At 37.0% G+C, this 20,958-nt stretch overlaps 1 protein-coding gene across 2 annotated transcripts in view; it reads left to right on the plus strand.

The window, feature by feature from the left end:
* The first annotated feature begins 113 nt into the window (after positions 1-113).
* ARMC1 (armadillo repeat containing 1) overlaps positions 114-20,958 on the plus strand; it is a 34,021-nt gene continuing 13,176 nt past the window's right edge. Inside the window, exons 1-3 of one of the 2 annotated variants that reach the window (XM_062570327.1) lie at positions 114-640; positions 3,851-4,051; positions 8,989-9,080. In XM_062570327.1, the coding sequence (XP_062426311.1) occupies positions 3,860-4,051; positions 8,989-9,080 (284 nt within the window). In that variant the 5' untranslated portion in view covers positions 114-640; positions 3,851-3,859. Of the gene's footprint in view, positions 641-1,445; positions 1,626-3,850; positions 4,052-8,988; positions 9,081-20,958 lie in introns of those variants that run through there. The other variant, XM_062570326.1, reaches the window with a different exon arrangement.

Below are 20,958 nucleotides of genomic sequence, written 5' to 3' on the forward strand. Positions count from 1 at the left end.
CGGAGCCCTATTGGTCGCTCCGCTGGGCTCGCGGCGATGGCGTAAGAACGGGAATCCCGGCGCCGGCCGCGAGGCAGTGACGTCCGCGGGACCGGCGGCCATTGCGCGGCGGCCATTGCGCAGTCTCCAGGCGCGGCGCGGCGCGGCGGGAGGAGCGGGAGTAGCGATAAGCCGTGGCCGCCGGGAGTAGAGGGGCGGCCGGCCGCGGGCAGCGCAAACGCTCGGCGGATTTCGTAGAGCTGCTCCAGGGCGCCAGCTGTATTTAGCCGTGCGGCCTCTCTGGCGAGGGCAGTGACGCGAAGGGAGTTGTGGCACAGGAACGAACAAACCGACAAAAAGCGCGGGTCAGGCGTTGACGGGGCCGTAACTGAGGCAGAGAGGCTGAAGTTCGAAGTGTGGGCATCAGCTGCAGCGCTGCTGATGGCTCTGTCGGTAGCATGGGCTGCTGCTCTTTAAAAGGTGTAAGAAGAGGCATAAAAAATAATGTGTATGTGAAGACACGTATTTCTGCAAAACTGACTGAAAACATCAGAGAAGCATGTGTTAAAATAGCTGGGTTTCAAACAGCTCAAGATGGGCTGCAGAGGCATAGCTGTTCTCAGAGCATGGAAAAACTCTGCATTTAAAAGTTATTTATAAGGTAATCCAAATTTTTTTTTTAAGTTAGTAACAGAATAAAAATAGTGCAAACCTTTCAAAACTCAAAAGTGTCAGCTTGACTGGAGCAGAAGAAGAATCTTTTATATTAAAATAAATATATTTGTCGTGCTCTTGCGGGTAACGAGACTAACTGTTTTCTGTAAACCCGAAAAGCACTCAGGTCTCAAAGTGTTGGTAGTTACTGCATCTCCAAGGGAGGATGACTTTTTTATGTTAGGTTCACATTAAATTTTTCATGTCACTTTTGTAGCGGAGCCTGTTTATGAAAAGGCTTTTTTTTTTTTTTTTTTTTTTAATGCCTAATTTGCAGACCTGAACAAGAATCAAGTGCCACCTTCGTTCTGTAGCGTCACTCCCTCTCCCAGAGGGTGCCAAAAGGGGAAGGCTGCTGCTGCGGCCCAGGATGAGGTCTGGCTGCGCTCAGGGTCACATGCAGGATGAGGGCTGAGGCTGGAGGTGCCCTGGGCCCTTCCACCCTGGGCTGCTGGCACGGCTTAAACCTGCGCGGCCCGGCTTTGGGCAAAGGCAGCCCCTGCATTCGTAGCGCTGTGGCTGCCCGGGCGCTGCTCGTCCTGCCGAGGCTAACCGCGGGCGCAGGACGCGTTTTCAGGGCGAACCCCGGCGCCTTCCCCGGGCCGCCTCACCGCCGACAAGGGCCCAGCGCGGACTTCAACTCCCGGCTTGCAGAGCGGCGGCGGGCGGCAACCAATCGCGCCGCGTCGCGAGCAACACGCGCCGCGAGTGGCTGAGAGGCCCTCCTCTGCCTCTGCCAATCGGCTCTCGCAGCGGCTGGGGGGTGCCGGGGTCGGAGCGGGCCCTGGCGGGCTTGCGTGCGGCGAGGTTTCCGCGGCCGCCCGTCGCCCTCGCCCGGCCTTCGTCCGCGCAGGGCTGCGGGGAGGCCCCGCGGGCCATGGGGGCCTGAGGCGGAGCCGCGCCGCGCCGCCCGGGGGCGCCTTCCTGCTACGGTACGGGGGCGGCGGGAACGGAGGCAAGGGCGGAATGGCCCGGCTCGGTCCGGCCGTGAGGGGCGGGCGGCGGGGCCGGGCCAGGCCGCAGCGGCTTGGGGGCTCCCCGTCAGGCCCCGCCTGGCCTCCCTAAGCGGGGCCCGGAGCGCCCATCAGCAGGTCCCGTGGGGGGTCGTGTCTGCGCCGCGGACAGCGTCCTCACGCCTCGGCCGTGGGTGTCCCAGGCGACGGTTTGGAGCACGTCTGGGCATCCGCGTGGGTTCCCAAGACCTAAGGAAAGTCGCTGAGCAGCCCTGATTGCAGAGAGGAAAGGGAGCCTGATACAGCGACCAGCAGTTTCTTTGTTAAGCCTTTATATCAAAACTGCAAGGAGGAGCTTAACGCTGGTATCCGGGTGCCTTCTTGATTAGGACCCACAAATTCTAGATAACTTAGTACATTAAAAAAAACCAGCTAAATTAGTATTTAATTAAAAATGTCGACGTTATCACACTTCATGGAATTGTTTACTGTAGATGTTGGAAAGATAGGTTATGAAGATAGGTTAGATAGGAAGATAGGTTATGGGTTGTGACCTGGGGAGAGAGGGAGAAGAGTTTGGTGGGGAAATGAGGCTGATCTAATGGGATGGTGGGGGGAAGAAATTGGATGAAATGTGGCTTCATGCTATTCCTGGAGATCAGGAGAAGAATGGCAAAGGATGGACAGGATGGAGAGAGGTATATGAAGCATTTGCAGCTCAGGATGCAGAACTGGAGGACAGAGGCTTTAGTTAGCTTCAGCTATGCAACTGACTTGATGTTAGATTTTGAAAAAGATGCTTAACCTCCCTTCTTCTTTTGTCAACTATGAAATGTAAATAATAATATTTAACTCTACGGGAACATTTCTGAAATTGAGAATTGTTTACTCTGAAAATATGAAGTACTAATTATTGGATGAAGCGGTAGCTGCCTGTTGATCTCCTTAGAACTTGTAACAGTCAAGAAAAATAACCTGGAGATTAATCGTTAGCATGTCCTTTTCACATTTGCACTCTTGTGAAAAAAACACCAGGGACATAGATATTAGTAGCATTTTTCTTTTCTGTGTGAAAATGTCAAACCTACAAAGATATCGTAATAAACATTCATGAACTAATAGTTTAATGCTTTTGATGACTGTGATTAGTTTGTCTTGGTGAAAGGCCTGCCTTCAGTAGGACAACAATATAATATTTGTACAACTTTTTTTTTTGTTTTAGTCAAGAAATGATGTTATAAAGAACACAATCAATATTTTTATTTATTTTAATTTTATGTTGTGGAAAAATGAGAGAAGACAAGCTAACAGTATACCTATATTCATACTTCTGTGCCTTTTAAAAAATATTACTTGCGTCAGTTGGTATGAGCAATACCAGGACGCCAGTTAACATTTATGGTTTTAGAGGCATGATCAGTCTTTTGAACCAAACTAAGTCTTCACACTGAAATGTCATACCTTCTTGCTTGAGCAGATTTATGGTTCTGTTGCCTGTTAAGTAGTTACTTCTCATTAAACAACTCTGAAATGTTATACTAGCAAGCTAATCTCACTTGAAACTGATAGTTACTTGGACTCTGGTTGGAGGGTTGGAGGTGTTCTAGTGTTCTTTTTTTTTTTTTTTTTTTCCCCCGATGGCCCTAGTGAGAAGTTATGAAAAAACTTTTAAACCCTTTTTACATTTGAGTGGATTTTGCATTACATTAGTTGTTCAGTATTTAGTTCTAGATTAGAACCTCACATTCCCTATACTTGATGCAACAATCTTTAGCTTGCTTTTCTGGTTCAGTTTTGTGTGAAGTTGAGATTACAGCTAAAGGCACTGTGAAAATATATATTGTGATTTTTGCACATGTTTATACAGAATAGTATTTATAAACTTGAAAGTTGCCTATTTATGAGAAAATTATTTATTTCCCAGAAATCTTTGTCAGTAGTATTTAAATACATATTTATATATACTCTTGTAAAAGCTGACTGATCTAAAACTATGTATAGGAAACAAGTCAAAATATTAGTAATCAAACCTATCTGGTCTCTGCATAGGAAGTTTAGATTTCCAATTTAAAATTTTTTTTAATATCCACATCCTATTCCATGTATTTTTATATTTATAACAAGTCAATGCATCTGTATTGCAGTCTAATCTGTGACATAATTGATGTTAAATATTGTAGTATTAATACATTTTTTTTCAACAGGTATTTTATATGCATGGTGTAGAAAAAATGAATTCCACTATGAGTGAGGAGCCTGATGCACTGTCTGTAGTTAACCAACTGCGAGATCTAGCAGCTGATCCATTGAATAGACGAGCCATTGTTCAGGATCAAGGATGTTTGCCAGGTCTTATTCTGTTTTTGGACCACCCTAACCCTCCAGTTGTTCATTCAGCTTTACTAGTAAGTATTCTGGACATAAACTTCGTATGTCAGTCAGATGCTTTGCTTTGTAACTTTTTGTTACTATTACCTTTAAGCAGGTAAAAGTTAAAACATGATTTTATGTTAAATTGATATTCACTATGCAGTTTTGTAAAAACATATGTTTCAAAAATTAATTAGCAACAAAACATTATTCTAGGGGAATTCTTAGCTGTTGGAAGAGATTAATTTACTTTGCATTTTTGCCCTAATACAGTCATTTCACTTTTTACATGAAGGGAGATAAGCACCCTTAAATGGTTTTCTTAAAATCACAGCTATGGGGCATGGTAAATGTACACAGTCATTTGACATTGATATACTGAAAAAAAATCATAGAATTGTAGCCTACTTTTGGTTGTAATGGGCAACCAGAGGTCTAGTCCGATCACCTGTTTAGAGCAGGTCTAATCAGGTCACTGGTCAGGGCTGAGTCCAGTGGCGTCTTGAACAACTTGAAGGCTGGAGAGTCCGTAATCTGTCTGGGCAACCTGTTCCAGTATTTGATCACCCTCATGATATAAAAAGAATTTCTATTAATAATGTAATCTAGCTTGTTCCAACTTCTGCATGGTGCCTCTTGTTTTAAGTCCTGAATACTAAAGCCATAATTACTCATCCTGAATCCAAATACTAAATGGAAAAAATATATCTTGTTTAGAAACAGGGCAAGTAAAAATCAAGATTTTCTTGAAAATCTGATTCCCTTATAAAATGTCAGGTTATTACTTTTACTTATTTGATGCTCTTTTCTCCATTTCTATGTCAATATCAATTTCTCAGTGTTGTTAAACTAAAGAATAAGCAAGGAGCTTTGTCTTTTATAAATAAATTTACATTACTCTTCATATACATAAGACTCATCAGTATAATAATTCTGTTTTTTTGTTGTTGTTGTTGTTTTACTTTCACAATAAGGATGACTTTGCTGCAGTTTCTCTGATGTTCTTTTTCGTTCAGGGAATGAGATTTTATAATCCAGGATACCTATTCCTTCTAAATTGTCTTCAGGTTAGCCATGCCATAATATTTTTCCAGACACCAAGGTTTTGAAAATTGTTTTTGTTATACTGAAAGAATTCTGAGCAGAGATCTTTGGAACATGTCACATTCTGTTCCTTTCCCATGCAGCTTCTTTAGATTTTGTTATTAAAAGAGCATCTTGTCTGGTTTTCATACTCTCTTTTTCTTTTTTTACTTCTTTGGGCTGCTCTCTCCCTCCATGAGACTTGATGATTGTTCTGTGATCATGTTATAAAAGTGAACCCCATATAAAAAGATCGACTTTGGATAAATGAGAGCTAATCTAGTTTGCAATGAGACTTCACGGTTCTGGATATTATGTAAGGAAGGGTGGTAAGAACACCCTTCTTTTTGGGAGAGAATGGTAGGCAGGTTTGTGTTGCTCCTTTTAGTGACAACCGATGTTTAGACTAGATTAAGAGTCAGGATTTAGAAGAGACCATGCTGTATCCCAAGATCCCAGTCTGATGCAGAAACTGATTGGTTTTGCATAAATGCATCAGTTTACTGTGAAAACACATTTTTGTCTTGCACCTAAGCTTGTCTTCCTGAGTTTTTGAACCGCTCAGGTTCTGTGTTTTTAATATCCTTGCTAACAGCTGTCTGCTTTTTATTCTCTTTTTTGGGTATTTTCCATTCTGAAAGACGTGTGTGTGTGCGTGGGCTTATATGGCATTTTGTTTTGCTTTTTTACTTCTAGCCATCTCATTGTTCAAAAAAGTGCTCCCACTTGAATGGGAATCATTAAAGTCAAATGAGCTTCCATTAAGAAGTTTGTACCAAATAAAAGGATGTAAAGTACTGTCTTTAAATTATTTTGTGTAGCATTCTGTGGTTCCTGTATACAGAAAATTTATGAATTCAGCTAATTCGTCCGAAGTCCCTATTTAACTCTTTTGATTTGTTGTAGAGTCCTTCGGGGGGGGGGGGGGGGGAGGGGTATCTTCCTCCCCACCTCCAGTTTCTGGTCTTTTCCTCTATCTGATCAAAAAGTGACATATTTACTTCCCTGGTTTTGATTCTAGGAATCCTTTTATGGTACACTTAAAATGTTAAAAGGCTTTGAATATTTAAAATGGAAAAATTAGAACTAATCAGATCAGTTTTTTCTTAAACTTAGACAAAGATTTTCAAAAATAGGACCCTAAAATTAGGAAACTACATTAACATTTGAGTTATGAGACATCAAAGATGACGTTTGTCATTAAAATTCACGGCAGTATGTTTATATTCAAGCATGGAGAGGCTGTTCTCAGTTATAATGTCAATTATGATTATCCTTGTGAACTTAAAGATAATGTAGATAGGTAGATTTGCTAAATAGAGAGTGAGACAAAATCTGTGGTAGTTATCTTTATGTCTTCAGTAGACTTCAATTCATAAGTGTAAATGATCTGACTTCCGAAGAAGGGCAGATAAATTTTCTGAAGCTCACATGGGGAAAAAAATAAGGCCTTCTGGTGCCCAGCAGTCCTGAAAAGTCAGGTCACTTTGGTTGTTCTGAAAATCTTGTGTTTGGTCCTATTTTAGTGGAAACTATGTTTGTGTGTAAAGGATTTATGAGCAATAGATGGAAGGGAAAGTCTACTTTCTCACTCAATTTTCTGCTTAGATTTTTTTTCCCGTTGTCCAAAAAATTACATTGTTGTTAAACTGCCAGATTAGAGACTAATAGAAATAAGACAAATGTCTTTGCTCGTTGAGAATTTTCTCAATGTGGAAGTAACTAGTTCAGTGCTATCATTCACATATCTGCCTGTAGTTGGAAATTATTTAAGAAAATAAATACATATAAGACTTTATAAACTAGAATGATTGATACCGATCCTCATTAGGAAATAGCAACAATCATAACTGGACTTTGTGTTGTTGTGTCAGACAGCAGCCAGACTTTCTCAAAGGGCAGTCAAATAGTTTTGAATTTTACCTAAAATGTACTGTAGGTGGTTTAGAAAGAAAAACAGGTCAGTAGTTCTCTATCTTTGAAGGGATTAAGGGACACATCATTCTTAAGGGAGGCAGTGAACAACATACCTATCATGACATTATTTAGAATGAGTGCACTTCTAAACCTTATTACCACAAAACTAATTATATAACACATTGTATTTGTGTGTTGCAGTATTTTGTGAGTGCAGTTCTTGTACCTACATGAATAAAATTGTAATTAAAGCATAATGCAAAAAATGCTTTTGGGTGTTCCATCTAAGAAAAGGCAAAGATTTTCAAAATTTGTCTGCACTGTGAATAAGAGATGTGGCTCATGAAAAGAAATTTTATCTGGAAGAGTGTTATGCTAGGAAGGAGGATCATCTGAGTACACAGTTGCTAATGGGTCAGCAGTGCTAAGTTCTGCAGAAAAGTCTGCCTTGAAAGACAGACAGAACACTGATTAACAAATAACTGTAAATTTCCAGTGAAGCAGCACTAACCTCTCTGCTTTGTTTTGTTTGAGAGAGAGATTAAAATGTTAAAGTGCTTCTGAAGATATGCTTCTTTCACTATCTTGGTAATCTTTCTGAGTCACGACTTTTTGTAATATGGTGTTTCCTAGGTAATTACATTTTAAATAGAATATGCTTTTGCCTCTGAAGTTTAGGAATTGTGAAGAATGAGGTAGATATTTCACTTTGCAGCTTTTTGAGAAAAAGATTAGAAAAAAGCCATGTGAGAAAAGATATTTTAAATGTTTCAGTTTCCCAGTTACAAGATTTCTTTTTCTTAACCTTTCCACCATCCTCCCACCTTGATGTGGTATTCCTGATATAATCCAGGAGTTTATAACTTCAGGAAGTACTGAGCTCATCCCTTGTATTATCAGATACGGATTTTCTTTCCATGTGATCTGTGTTCCATGATAGAATATACTCAGAATAATCAGTGCAGTGCTGCTTTAACCTTTCCTTAAAAGCCCAAGAATATCATTATTGCAATTACAGGAGATGGGAAAGACAGTTTCGATTTAAATATGTAAACCAGACACCCTTAATGGTGTCCATGCTTTTCCTAATAGCAAGAAAATCTCTAATGACAGGTACTGAGTTTTCTGAACAAAGTCTTAAGCCTGTAACTTGAGATTGCTTATATTCTTTTCACTTTCAATTGGGTGATAAATAATTCAAGTGTTATAGGTATTTTAAACATTATAAACTTCTTTCACTTCTTAATCACTCTAGTATTTCAGTCAGTCTTTAATAGTTGTGGCAAACCTCTGTTTCTGTGGACAGTAGAAATATCTGGGTGTGTGCTTCTAGTCATAGAAGAGTCTGTAGAATTGTTGGATCTTATGATAGAAGAATAGTATATAAAGAATTATTTTAGATTAGAGAAATGCTGATTGGAAGGGACTTCTGGAGGTCATGTAGTGCAGTTGCCTGCTGAAAGTGGGACTGTTGCCAACACTAGATTGAGTCAGCTTTGTCTTGTTGAGCCTTGAAAACTTTCAAAGATGGATTCTGCAGTCTTGTTAGGTCATCTGTTCTAGTGCTGCACTACTCTCATAGCGGAAAAAGCTTTTTCCTAATGTCTGACCTGTACTTTGCAAGATGCAATTTGTGGCTCTTCTCCCGTGTTACATTATCTCCTGCTGTTAAGGAAAGTTTGGCTTTGTCATCTCTGTAAAGGCTCTTCAGGTAGTTGTAGGCAGCTGTTAAATTGTCCCTGAGCCAGTCTAAACCAACGCAGTCTCTCAACTTTTTCTCACAGGTTAGTTATCCTAAACTTTCTGTGTATTTGTGTGTATTTATGAAAATAAAACAATCTTTTAATGTTTACAGTAGGTAGCAGTGCTTTTTATCTTTTTACTAGAACTGACATCCTGAAAGTTTTGCAGATATGTGTTATAACATGTTGGAAATACTGTTAAATTGCTATGCTTCTCTTTTTTCTTTTAGGCTCTCCGCTATTTGGCAGAGTGCCGTGCCAACAGAGAAAAGATGAAAAGTGAGTTGGGTATGATGCTCAGCTTACAGAATGTAATACAAAAGTAAGTTCGTGGTGATGCAAAGTAAAACATAGTGTGCTGATGCAAAGTAAAATTTCATCTATGTATTCATATAGTGAATTTCTATTACTGCATTCCATTCTTCCATGTCAGCGTTATATGACTGCAAGCAATGAATAGTTTCCATTTGATATAATGTAGCAGAGTAATTAGACGCAAGTATACAATAAATATTAATTTGAAAGAAATTTGTCTAGCAACAGAAGTTTCTTGCCCTTGTTACGAATAATTTTTTCTTTTGCCTTTAGCTTCTCTTGTATTTCTCCATTATTGTATCAGGGTGCTTTCTACTAGTACATTAAATGGAATTGATCAGTCTGTCACATTTGGACTGTTCTCTGAATCCCTCCCTTGGGGGAGAAAATCATATGCTCATCTAATGTTTGTTCTGCTACATCCAGCTTGAGTATGCTGTTCTGTGTTTAAGAGGCCTGCCGTGCGGGTAGAGCAGAATTAGTAAGGTTTGTAGTGGTCTCTAATTTCTACGTGTGTACAGCATGTCAGCTGGATTATGTCTCTTAGAATTAGATACTGTTGTTTTTTGTTCGATATCACCAAACAGTGAGTCTTCTGAATGCTGGGAGGTGTGTGGATATCCGCACACTAGAGAGGATCTATCAATGACAAACATGTCAACATGTCAAAACAGGTATTGCATGTTGGTGGTTTCTCCTAGAGAAAACATGTACCTGAGGACAGACGTGGTCAGTTCCTTCACCCCACTACCAGTGTGTGGGTTGTGTAGGTTTTTTTGTTTCTTTGTTTTGTTTCTTGTTCTTTTAAAAAAAGCTTCGGCACTGTTGAACAGAAGGTTTGAACATAAAAAAATTAGAGGGCAAATATTCGTGGTTGGTTTACAAATGCTATATGCTGCATGATTGAAGACAGAAATTAAAACTCTGTTTACCTTTACATGCTTCATTAGGTCCACTACAACTAATAAGATTGTGTACTGGCATGAAATTTAGCTATATGCTTAAATATCGTTATCCATCAGTTATGCAAACTCAAGGATTTAGAACAAATGTCTTGGATCAGAAGTTAAACTAATTAACTAAAATTCAAAAGTGAACAGTTCTGACAAACTTTGAGTACTGTAATAATGTATTTTTTTTGAATGACAGGGTTTTTTTAATAGGTTGTGTGGAAGAAAGGGAATTAATAAACCTTAGAGTATTCAGCTTTTCTTTCTTTTTATTTGTAAAGGAATGATAGCTCCTTTAAGTTTCAAGTGGGCATGTGAAAGGAAGTGTCAAAGTTTTCATGAAACTGTAGTTTTCCAAATTGTAAGCTGTATTTGTACCCCTCCTTTCAGACCTTGAGTGAAGGTCTGAAATAATTATTATTTAACCTAAAATTAATCTAGCCAAAAGCATTTAAAAGCTCAAATATTCAGTCTGGAAATATAAGATGAAGTATGCACAAGCGTAGTTAAAATATACCAAAGTCTTTGCTTACTCTTTTAATAGTAAAAGTAGTAAATGTTTAGGTAATATCAGAAGCATTTGTTTCAGAAGAAGTTGCTTTTGTTGTAGATTACATGCACTAGAAGTTTGTTAGAATAGACACATTTGTGTTATCCAGAAGAATATTTTTAAGGGGAATGGTAGATTCATTATCAGCCTCAGTAGTTTACAAATATTACTCAGGAAACAATCATAATTACAGCTTTGTTTAAAGAACTTTAATAAAGGGTTCTTAGGTAAACAGCTTCTTTTCCGTGCTTCAATTTTAAGGGCAAGAAGAGTGTGGAGTTCAGAAACATGCAGAAAAGGAGGGATAGGTCAGTAGAAATGTTGCTGTGTTTCCTCCCTTCTCTCCCCCCCCCATCTTCAGAAGCTCTTGGACAAGATTAAAAACATGCATTTGATTTGTATTTTTGCTTCATTTGGAAAGTGTGATAACATGAAAACTTAAATACACAGCATCTTTAAGCACAAGACTCATGTGCTTGTCAGGATTTTAGTCTTTAATGTTGACAGAAAATGCTGAAACTAAGTTTTGTATTGCCTGGAGAAATGTGGAGAAAGATGCTAGAAAAATGCCAAGAAGACATATTTTTGTCACAAAGCAGTGTTTTTCTTAGAAAGTCTGCAGAGGAAAAAAACAAGGCCATGTATCTTCTGCAAAATGGAGGCTCTACCTTTTAATGTGATTTGAATTTCCCAGAAAAAATAGTAGTCTGTTGATGTGAAACTAAACAGTAAGTAATAAATGCAAAGGTAACTGCTTTAGTGTTAATGATTTCATTCAGTTTGTTCCAGCGTACTTTCCAGTATCTGCATATCTAGCTCATCTAATACCTACTGATTATTTCCACAATTTAATTCAATTTTTAGAGGAAAATTTTTGTGATGTATTATAAAAATATGCACAGTTCATCAGATGGGATATGAACTGAGATCAGTGTTCTGCTTTCCCGTTTAACACACAGTTCTTTTGCATGAGACTGAAGCCAGCATGAGAGTTGTAGTCTGACTTTTTACTGTTGACAAGTTAGTCAGTTCGCATGGTCTGCATCTTGCCTCTAAAGGATTCTGTAACTTTTCATGATTTGCTTTCTCTGGTTCCACTCTTACTTTCCCTGATCAATATATATGATCAAATATAGCAAATTGTATTGTCATTGATAAAATGATGTCATGCCTTTAAGCAGTGAAATGAAACTCATACACACAGAGGCTAGCCGCAACCTGGATAGTTGTCATATTTTTTAGACCTAAGTTGATGTTCAGCAGTGAAGAACCAGTACACATAGTGCTTATGAAGTCAAAAGTTTATTTAGATAAACTGAAAACAGTTTTCTTCTGTTTTCATTTGTGTTCATCCTGAAAGTTGAGGGATTTTTCTCATCATCTTAAGTTTCTTACATTAAGCTTAAAGTTTGTATTAGAAACCTCAAGTTCATAGGAGACTAATTTCTTGACAGATCTTTATAACTAATCTACCACTGACCAGTTTAAGTGATCCTGAAAGCATTTTTAAATTATTGATACCATCAGTTGGAAAATAGTTGGATTGGTTTGCTACTTATGCCTGACTTCTTGTAGTACATGGGAACCTCAGGCAGAGGCCGAGAACATTTTTTTGCAAATAATACACAATCAATGGAAGAAAAATTTCAGTCTCATTTAAAAGAACACACTATCTAAGAAAGTGGTTATTATAATAGTAAGGAAGCACTACTCCCTTCAGAAGACTGCAGAGGATGAGGTTTAAAATTAACTGCCACTTAGTAATCAAGTGATAAACAGTAAATTTGTATTTGTATTCTGTCACAAAAAAATGAGTAGAATAATAAGTATTTAAGAGACATCCAAATTTGTTAACTTTAATTCTTCTTGTAGGTCCTTTCATGTCTCATTTCATGAATTACCAGCCCCCTCATATTCTCTGTTTGGCTTCACATTTGCTTATAATAAATATTATAGTTCAGTTGTGAAAATAATGCTAGTTGATGCTGCTTTTCACCTGTGGAACCAAGGATAAATTTTAGGTTCATGGTGACTGTGATTTTCAACGTATGTAACTAGTAGTCTTTTGCTAGCAGAAGAGTAGCACATTTTTGATTTAGAGGGTGGAGCTTACCAGTGTTGGAGCAGAAATATGAAATGTCAGCTTTAAGGAATATGGAATGGGAATGTGAAGATACCTTTTGGGGGTGCTCATGGAGAGGAGGTTCAACCAGACTTGATTCAGAATATGTAAGACTTTCTGGGATGCTTCATATGAAATATTTTATTCACTTCAGCATTTTGTAGGATATCTGAGAAGCTGTTTAGGTTTCATGGAATATTTTGAAACATTTTTTGAATATAAGCGTTTATCTTGCCTTCTTCTGTACTTCTTGAATCTCTCTGTGGTAGAGCGGATTTCTTCCATGTTCATCCCTTTGTTTATTATTTTTAAAGTGGGACTTGATGCATCTTTATATTCAGTGTAATAAGCTAGGAGTAATAAGTATATTGTAGTGAAATCAGTCCGTTATAAATCCGTAGCTGCATGTTCCCAAACTTTTACTCTGTCTTACTTCCATTGGTATGTTGCAGCATGTGAGGTCAGGAAGGCTCTGAGTCCCAGATCTATGAGGTGTTATCTTAATCAGCTCCTAACTAAGCTACAGGAATGAAATAAACTATTTTAACTGTTAAATCAAGCATTAAGCATAGAATGCAAACTTAAATGGAGATACTTCTTTTTTTTTTCTTTGAGTAATAATGTTTTGTGATCCTTATTCCAAGCTATCTTGAAATGCCTAAAAACATGATTGCTATCACTAGAATTTTTCCATTGATTGTGATTGAATATCTGTTTGCTTCCATCTGTTTGTGTAAATAGATAAAAAGGAGAGGAGAAATTGAGGATCACTGTAGGACAGTGATCAGTGTATTTCAGCAGTCATTTAATGTTAAAAACTGATTTAGATGCTGGCTCTAAGAATTGTGTGGAGTACTTAATGTGTCCGTATGGGCTTTATAAAATGTTATTAGCAGCTTCTAGAATTAAAATTAATTAGGATTTATAGCCTACAAGGAAATACACCAATTTGTGTTCGAAGTGAAAGTGACTCTTCATGGACAGGAAAGGTCAAAGTTCACATTTTTTCATAATCTTTATGAGCATCATAATGGCACTCTTTAAATATAACTAACATATATTAAAACAAAAACCTGAGGAATCAATATACTAAATAGCTCTTATTATGGAATGGCAAATTACTGAGAGTAAAATATCAATTACTTAGCTAAAAGAGCTTTTCAAGATAGTCTTCCTTTGCCAGGGTGTCAGATTTAACAAGCTGAACTAAATCCAGTGCATTAATCAGCTCTTCCAATTTATTACTTGCCTAAGAAGATTAGGGTAATTAATGCATTTAATTAGAGGCCCTTACAGATCTGGTAAAATACATGCAGTCTGTAATTGCTGACTTCTTACTCAATTTGAATTTTGGGTAGTCTTAATTACTTTATAGTTTTTGAAAAATTAATTATTTGTTGAAACTGAGAAAGTTTAGCTTTATGGTGTCAGAAAAATGTCAAAGTACTTCAGGTAATATTTGCAGAAACTAAAGTAGTAGGAATGAAGTATCACAATAGCTTTTAGCATTTTTGTGGTGTGACGTATTTCTGACCGTTTGTGAGAAAGGAAGAATGGTTGGGAGAAAAGGGGTAAAAGACCGTGTATTAATTATCAAGAAAGCAAACGGAATATTTGAAGGGAAACTGGATCATGGAAGGGTTGTTGCCATATCATAACTAGCTGCAAGATAATACTTTGTGTAGAAATTACAGGCAAAAAATTAGAAAAACTGTTCCTATCCACTGTATTTATACATATGTACAATTGATTGGAATACTTAAATTTTCACGTGGAAAGAGGGGAGTAGCTTTTTACAGATGTTCAAGGTTTTATTTTTCTGTTCACAATTAATTTAGTAATATTATAATTTTTGTAATCATTGGTATGTTCTTTTTAACATTAAAATTGAGAAATGACTGAGGATTGGTGGTGGAAGGCCTGACTCCGTTGGTTTTGGACTCTTATCATGCTTCTGAATCTGTTTAAAAAAGTTGTTTTCTCTGAAAAGCATGGGTATCCTCCATCTTAAATATTTGTGTGAGCAGTATATTCTAGAAATGTGGATTTCAGAAATTATTTATAAGTTATAATCACTATAATCAATAAGAACAATACCTGTGCGTGTGTCTGTTTATTCCGTGTTATCTTTCCTAGCCTGAACGTCAAGCTTCTTGGTTTGTCTTACCCACTTCTTATAGGTAAGTGTCTTGCCCACTTAATTTTGTCTCTTACAAGGTAAATGCTTCTAGAAAATCACTCTCTCTTGGTTGTTGATATATCTCTCTGGACTGTGGGGCTGAAGTCTATTCAGTGCTGTAAGAGTGCCTCTTAATAGTAGATGGTCACAGGAGGAAAATGCAGTGTCAATCTGCAATCTGTCTTATTTAGCATTAATTGGGTTGATCTCCCTTCCTCTCCAGTTTCCGTAAGGAATCTCTTTTTATTGTGTATGTTCTTAATCTTACATGTTTCAGATGTGGATTGGTAAAGGCTGTTTTTTTTGAAGTCATTTCTGAAGAAGTATTCTGTCTGTCAAAAACGTCATGAAATATTAGGGAGTACAGGCAACATGAGTTTGGTTTGTTCTTTAGATATACCATATTTATTTGTTCTAAATGGCTGAATGTGCCTTCTGTCTGCTGCTGCTTCCTGGTCATTTGGAGGAGGTGTGCGTGTGCATGTACGCGTACTGTGGGGGAAGAGGAGGAGGAGGAGGATGGGTTCAATGCCGTAGGCTATCTAGACCACTTACCACATGTATGCGGTAAATTCTCTCTTCTTTTTGCTTGGGGGGTCGTGACAAATTAATGAACTTTGCACAGTTAAGCAGTTAGTCTGAAAAATGTTACAAGGCCTTTTTTAATTGCTGTAGTGTATTTAGCACATGAAGGACGTAGGAAGCCAAGATCTCAACGCAGAGATGTGGGCACAGAGGCAAATGGTAACAATAAATAAAATGCACAAAACAGTAGGTAACCAAGTGATATAAAAATCTATTTGTATGGTATCAGTATGGAATTTTAGTTGTGAGCTGGTAGACTTGCTTGAAAAATCTTAATGATATTTGTGAGATTTTAATAAAATAAGACAGTCTGGAAAGTTGAGTTTCAGTTTTAAGAGCAATCCAAGACACACCCTTGTTAGGTTTGAAATGTTGGCAATTTAATAATCTAAATGTTGAAGTGTTACTGTGGATTTATATTTTGCATAGATTAATGTAGGTCATCAGTCATTTAAATAACCTCATCCACTATTTTGAGAGTGTGGTTTTTTTTTCTGTTTATTTGTTTTTCCCTATGGAGCATTATATGGAAGTGTGACAGAATGAAAGGATCCACAACTTGTGGAGATATGCTCAGTCATTTTGCTTTTGATACTCTGTTTCATCTTGGGGTATCTCTATAGTCAGAGGTATTACAAGATCATTGTTTATTCTTGTACAGAATTTGTTTGTACAGTGAACTCTGTGCAGTCCACTGACTATACTCTGTCAGTCTAGGTGATTGTCAGCCCGTGAGTTCAGCACTTTTATGTTTGTATTATTATTTTTTATTCTGTCATGTTTATTTTCTGTAATTTCTATTATGATATTTTTGACTGCAGTCACTGATACAGTTTGGTTTCAATTTCTACTCCTCAGACTGCTACTTTTATTGCAAAATGTTCCACTTGATATCTGACATTGGTTTATGGGTTGCTGCTTTTGCTGCTTTTTGTCATCTGACATTTGCCTCAATTTATTTCAGGTGCTGTTAGTGCATAGACTAATGCTGTTTGTACCCTAATACAATACATTTGCACACTAATGAAATGATGGATTGATTACTTTTGTTATCAGTTTCTGTGAAGCAGTTGCAGTAAATGCTCAACTTTCTTGGTATGTCTGTAACATTACAGTCATTGTGTTGTAAGAGTTTCTCTTTTGTCCCTTTGGTAGAAATATTTCATTTTATTTGTATCTATTGAATTCCAATTTGACTAACTGACAAATTGTGAAGTAACAGAGTTTATCATTGAATTATTGTCTTTATCAGTCTTTATCTTATTACATAACGTAAGATTTAGTCTAGCTATAAACCTTTAAAAGTCATGGCCTCTAGCTGGCTTATGATGACTGGCTTAATATATGATAAAAGGTAATGCTAGTTTCATGCCCTGTTACCTAGCCGCAGAGGTGTCTAACTTTTACAATAGTGATTAATATACAGTATCTGAAAAGCCATATGTTACCAAATTGTAGGCTCCTGAACTTGGAAAGGAATGTTCAGTACCAGTTACTGAGTAAATGGACATTAATCTGGTGTTGGCTTTTTGGCAGAAAAGCCTGCAATCATTATAATTGCTTTGAGTGCTTTGCCATTGGGTTTAAATATGAAGTAATCAATTGGGAAGTTGGAAAATGAACTAGTAGCTTTCCATTGTAGGCAAGAAATGTTGTGAAGCATTTATTGCAGAATGAAACAGTGAATTTTGAAACACTGCAAAAAGCATATTAAGTATAGAATAGTTTAATAAAAATAAATATTTGGAAGACTCTGTACTCAGTGTATTTGCCAGTTTCTTCTTTATTTAGAAACTGACTGGACCAGGGATTTGCATATTTTAGGAAGTCTGTAAGTGTTAACTTTTTTTTTAAGTTGTTCTTTAATTCCTGTTTTTCTGCAGACTTAAATTTATATTAATATTTATATTATTATATTAAAACAAATTTCTGCTTTTGAAAAACATCTTTTTTGATATAAAAATATGAAGTGATGTACAGGCAGAGTGGCCCAAAAATTCTGCTATGTTAAAGTGAACAGAATGTAACCTCAATTGGCATTTATCTAATTGCTGACTGAACGGTAAGAAAAAAAATTACTATCATATTGAATTTAGTGCATCAAGACCCACCTGAAATGGAATGCTGAAAGCAAGCAGTTTGCTTCTTTATAACCTGTTTTCCCTTTTTGTGGTGGGCCTCTGTACTGAGATGGGAAGGAGAAGATTTTATGTGAATTGGCAGAAGAGTCAGGGATAGTAATGGGAACACAGGGTGCCTTTAACACTCAATAAACCTTGCAGTCAGCTGATGTCGAAAGCATTTTAGAAATACAACGACCTTCTCTGGTTGCTATTCAGTTTATAAGAAGAAATGCTGAGCTTGGTTCTTCTATGATATGCTGACTCTTTCTGACAGCTTGCTAAAATAGAGAACAAAGAAGAAGGCTCAAGATGCCTTTTTTTCCTTTTTTTTAGACATGAAAGGTGCAGGTGGACAGTATTTTAGAAGTCATTTCTATTTCTATGAAAAGGAAGCAGCTAGACACTTAGCACTGAGAGGCTTCTCACATCTGCATTTACCTTACAGTGAGCATGTCCAAAGGTGGTACCTTTCTACCTCTTTTGACCTTACTGAGCATGCAAAAAAGATGACAGATTTTTGTTAAACCGTAAGTGCCCAGATTACTTTTTTGTCAAATGCTGTTCAAGCAAGGAAAGTAGTGCGGTGCTAGTGTGTTTAGAATTTGCAGAGTGGGTGTTACAGGTCATAGGTGTTATAAGGGAAATTCTTCAAAAAAATAGTTATGAAACATTTTTCATAAGCAGTTTCTGAATGAAACAATTTTATTCTAGAACAACTAAGGTATTCTAAGCAAAGATGTTACTCTGAATTAGAGCTATTTTTGTTCAGGAGTGTATTTCTGTATTTAGTTGTTCTACAATACGTATTACAGAATAACTTACTCTGCAAGGTTTCTGTCAAATTATTACATATTACTTCTTACATGGAAAACTTGGAACAAATTAAAAAGGTTAACCTATTCTGGAATAAATAGTATTTGATTGTCAAGTACACATCAATATTAAAAAAATTATTTTTCTTTAAATATTGGCACATGCTTCATCCTATTTGGTATGAGTGGCTAGCAATAAAGTTGCTAATTCTGGTTTGATTAAAAAAAATCATTGCTAACAAATAGTTCAAGGATATGAAAACAAGCTGTCTAAATATTATTGCTTGCAAAACTGCCTACTTCAAATCTTTGCTGAATCAATCAATATTATCAATATTGGCAAAATACATCGACTATAAAACTTCTATATAGATAAGCCTGTAGAGACTAAACCTGCATATTTTGCTCTGCTGCGGGTTGGGTGTTGTAGTTTACCTCTATCAGTGTTAACACTTAGAAGTAGATTATCTTAAGGGAAACTATCTCTGTAAGCTTGCAAATTGTTTTTCATACTCACCACTAACTTTTAGGAGAAATAAACAGGTGAAAGTTGCTACTCAAGACTGAAATAAACTGTTTCCTTAAAGACATACAAGGTTTTTCCTGATGATAGTGATCAACTTCATCATATATTATGATATACGCAATGGTATTATACTGATAATATAGTGGTATTCAGTTTCCCTAAAGATGTTAGGATCAAGTTAAAATATAGAACCTAATTCAAGTGCTACCTGCACTCTTACCTGCTTGCTACTGCTTTATGGCCAGGAAAAATTGCTTTTGTGATTCTAGTATTCAGTATCTTGCACAGCAAAGGACTGAAGCAAGTTGTTACCCTTCTGGTTGTTATTAACCCTAATGAGATTTGATGAAGCTAAATAATGATCATGATTTCTGCCATATAAATACATTAAGTGGTTACTGTTCATTAGCAGGCAAGATGTTGGAACTAGCTCCTGTGAAACTCAACATGGAGTTTGTCTGTTACGTGGAATCTTGTCTAGCAAATGCTACTGAAGCCTGTGAGTTTAGTTGAGTAACAGGGCTTCGTGGTGTTTGTGTGTGTGGTGGTTTCTTTCTTTATTTTTTTTTCTTTGATATAGAGAATATGTCCATATGGTAGGTACCAAGCTGTGGAAGATCAAAAGTTGATCTTCCATTTAGCATATAAATAGCAAGAGTTAAACAAAATTGGATGAATAGCTGTGATAAGCATATGGCATATGTTCAAATCTGTTATCCCATTCTTGAGAATTTATTCCTTTCTAGTGATCACAGGACAATAGAATGAATCAGTGAAACACACTTAGCACTAGATAATTATTTTTTCTTGAATGTCTAAGACCATATCACAAGCACTAGCTTGACATAAGTTAATGATTTTTTTCCTGTGATTTTACTTAGATTTACAATATGTGTTTTATACTTGATGATTTTTGCTTTTTAGTAGCCTTGAAAATATCCCCACATTTATATTAGTTTTCTTTAAATTTCTAAGGTTATTAGGCACTAGTACTTAATATTTATGTTACTGAGCAGCTACTAATTAGTGGCAGCGCAAAATCTAATTATTGCTCAGAATTTCAGCAAAGTATTTGTTTTGCAAAAATTCAACTTCTTGAAGTCAGATTTCCTCTTTCTTTCTTCAAACTTTTCTTAATTTAGTATCTCCCAGCCAAATTATTAATATTAATAACATGAGTAAAGACTGGAGGACGTGCCAAAGGGTTGGCATCTTGCAAATCTGGAAAACCTTTCTGTAAAGTCTAGCTGGTCTTGTCTTGTTTGTATGGTACACTAACCTTGGAGTAAAGAAAGTTAGCATGTAGCAAATGGTTGATTGACGCCATTAAAGTGCAGTCACATAACAGGTACTACATTTGGCCTTTATGTACATTGAAAAATGATTCGGCTACTTGATTTTTGGATGTAGAGGTTCATAGTGCTACAGCTTGGCATGTCATTTTAAATTCGCACAATCCTATGTGTTCTGCTGCTTTTTGCATATTCTATATCCATGAATTCTCTTTCCTATGATTAACCTACTGTTAGACTGATGTGTTGTTTCTGGCCAAAGTCAAGATCCTGCCATCTATATACCTGAGATCATTTAGACTTATTCCTTTTAAAAAAGCAAGTGATGATCCTTTTTTTCAGCCACTATAAAATATTATCTAGTCTTTCACTGGTTGTTTTGGGACTAGAGAAAACTGAGGAAATGATGTAAAGTAGGGGGTAGCATGGGAATAGAACATTACTGGGACTATGAGGAAAGCATGCGCTAAAGTGATGCTCTTTTTTTTTGTGGTGCATGATTTGCCCCTTTTGTGAAATGAGTCAGGAGAATAGCCACATGCTTCTGAGGCAGACATATCATGAGATGAAGTAAAAGCTCATGAGAAAGAGCATCATTTTTGGAGATGAGCAAGAATTTTGCCCTGGCACTGAAGAAAAACAGCCAGATCAGATAACTGTCTTGAAACAGATTGCTTTTTCTGTAATACCAAGCTCTTTCTTAAGACTTGTCATTCATGTTCAAAATTTTTGTCAAAATCATGTCA

This window comes from Rhea pennata, chromosome 2, assembly GCF_028389875.1.
Source record: "Rhea pennata isolate bPtePen1 chromosome 2, bPtePen1.pri, whole genome shotgun sequence".
Lineage (NCBI taxonomy): Eukaryota > Metazoa > Chordata > Aves > Rheiformes > Rheidae > Rhea > Rhea pennata.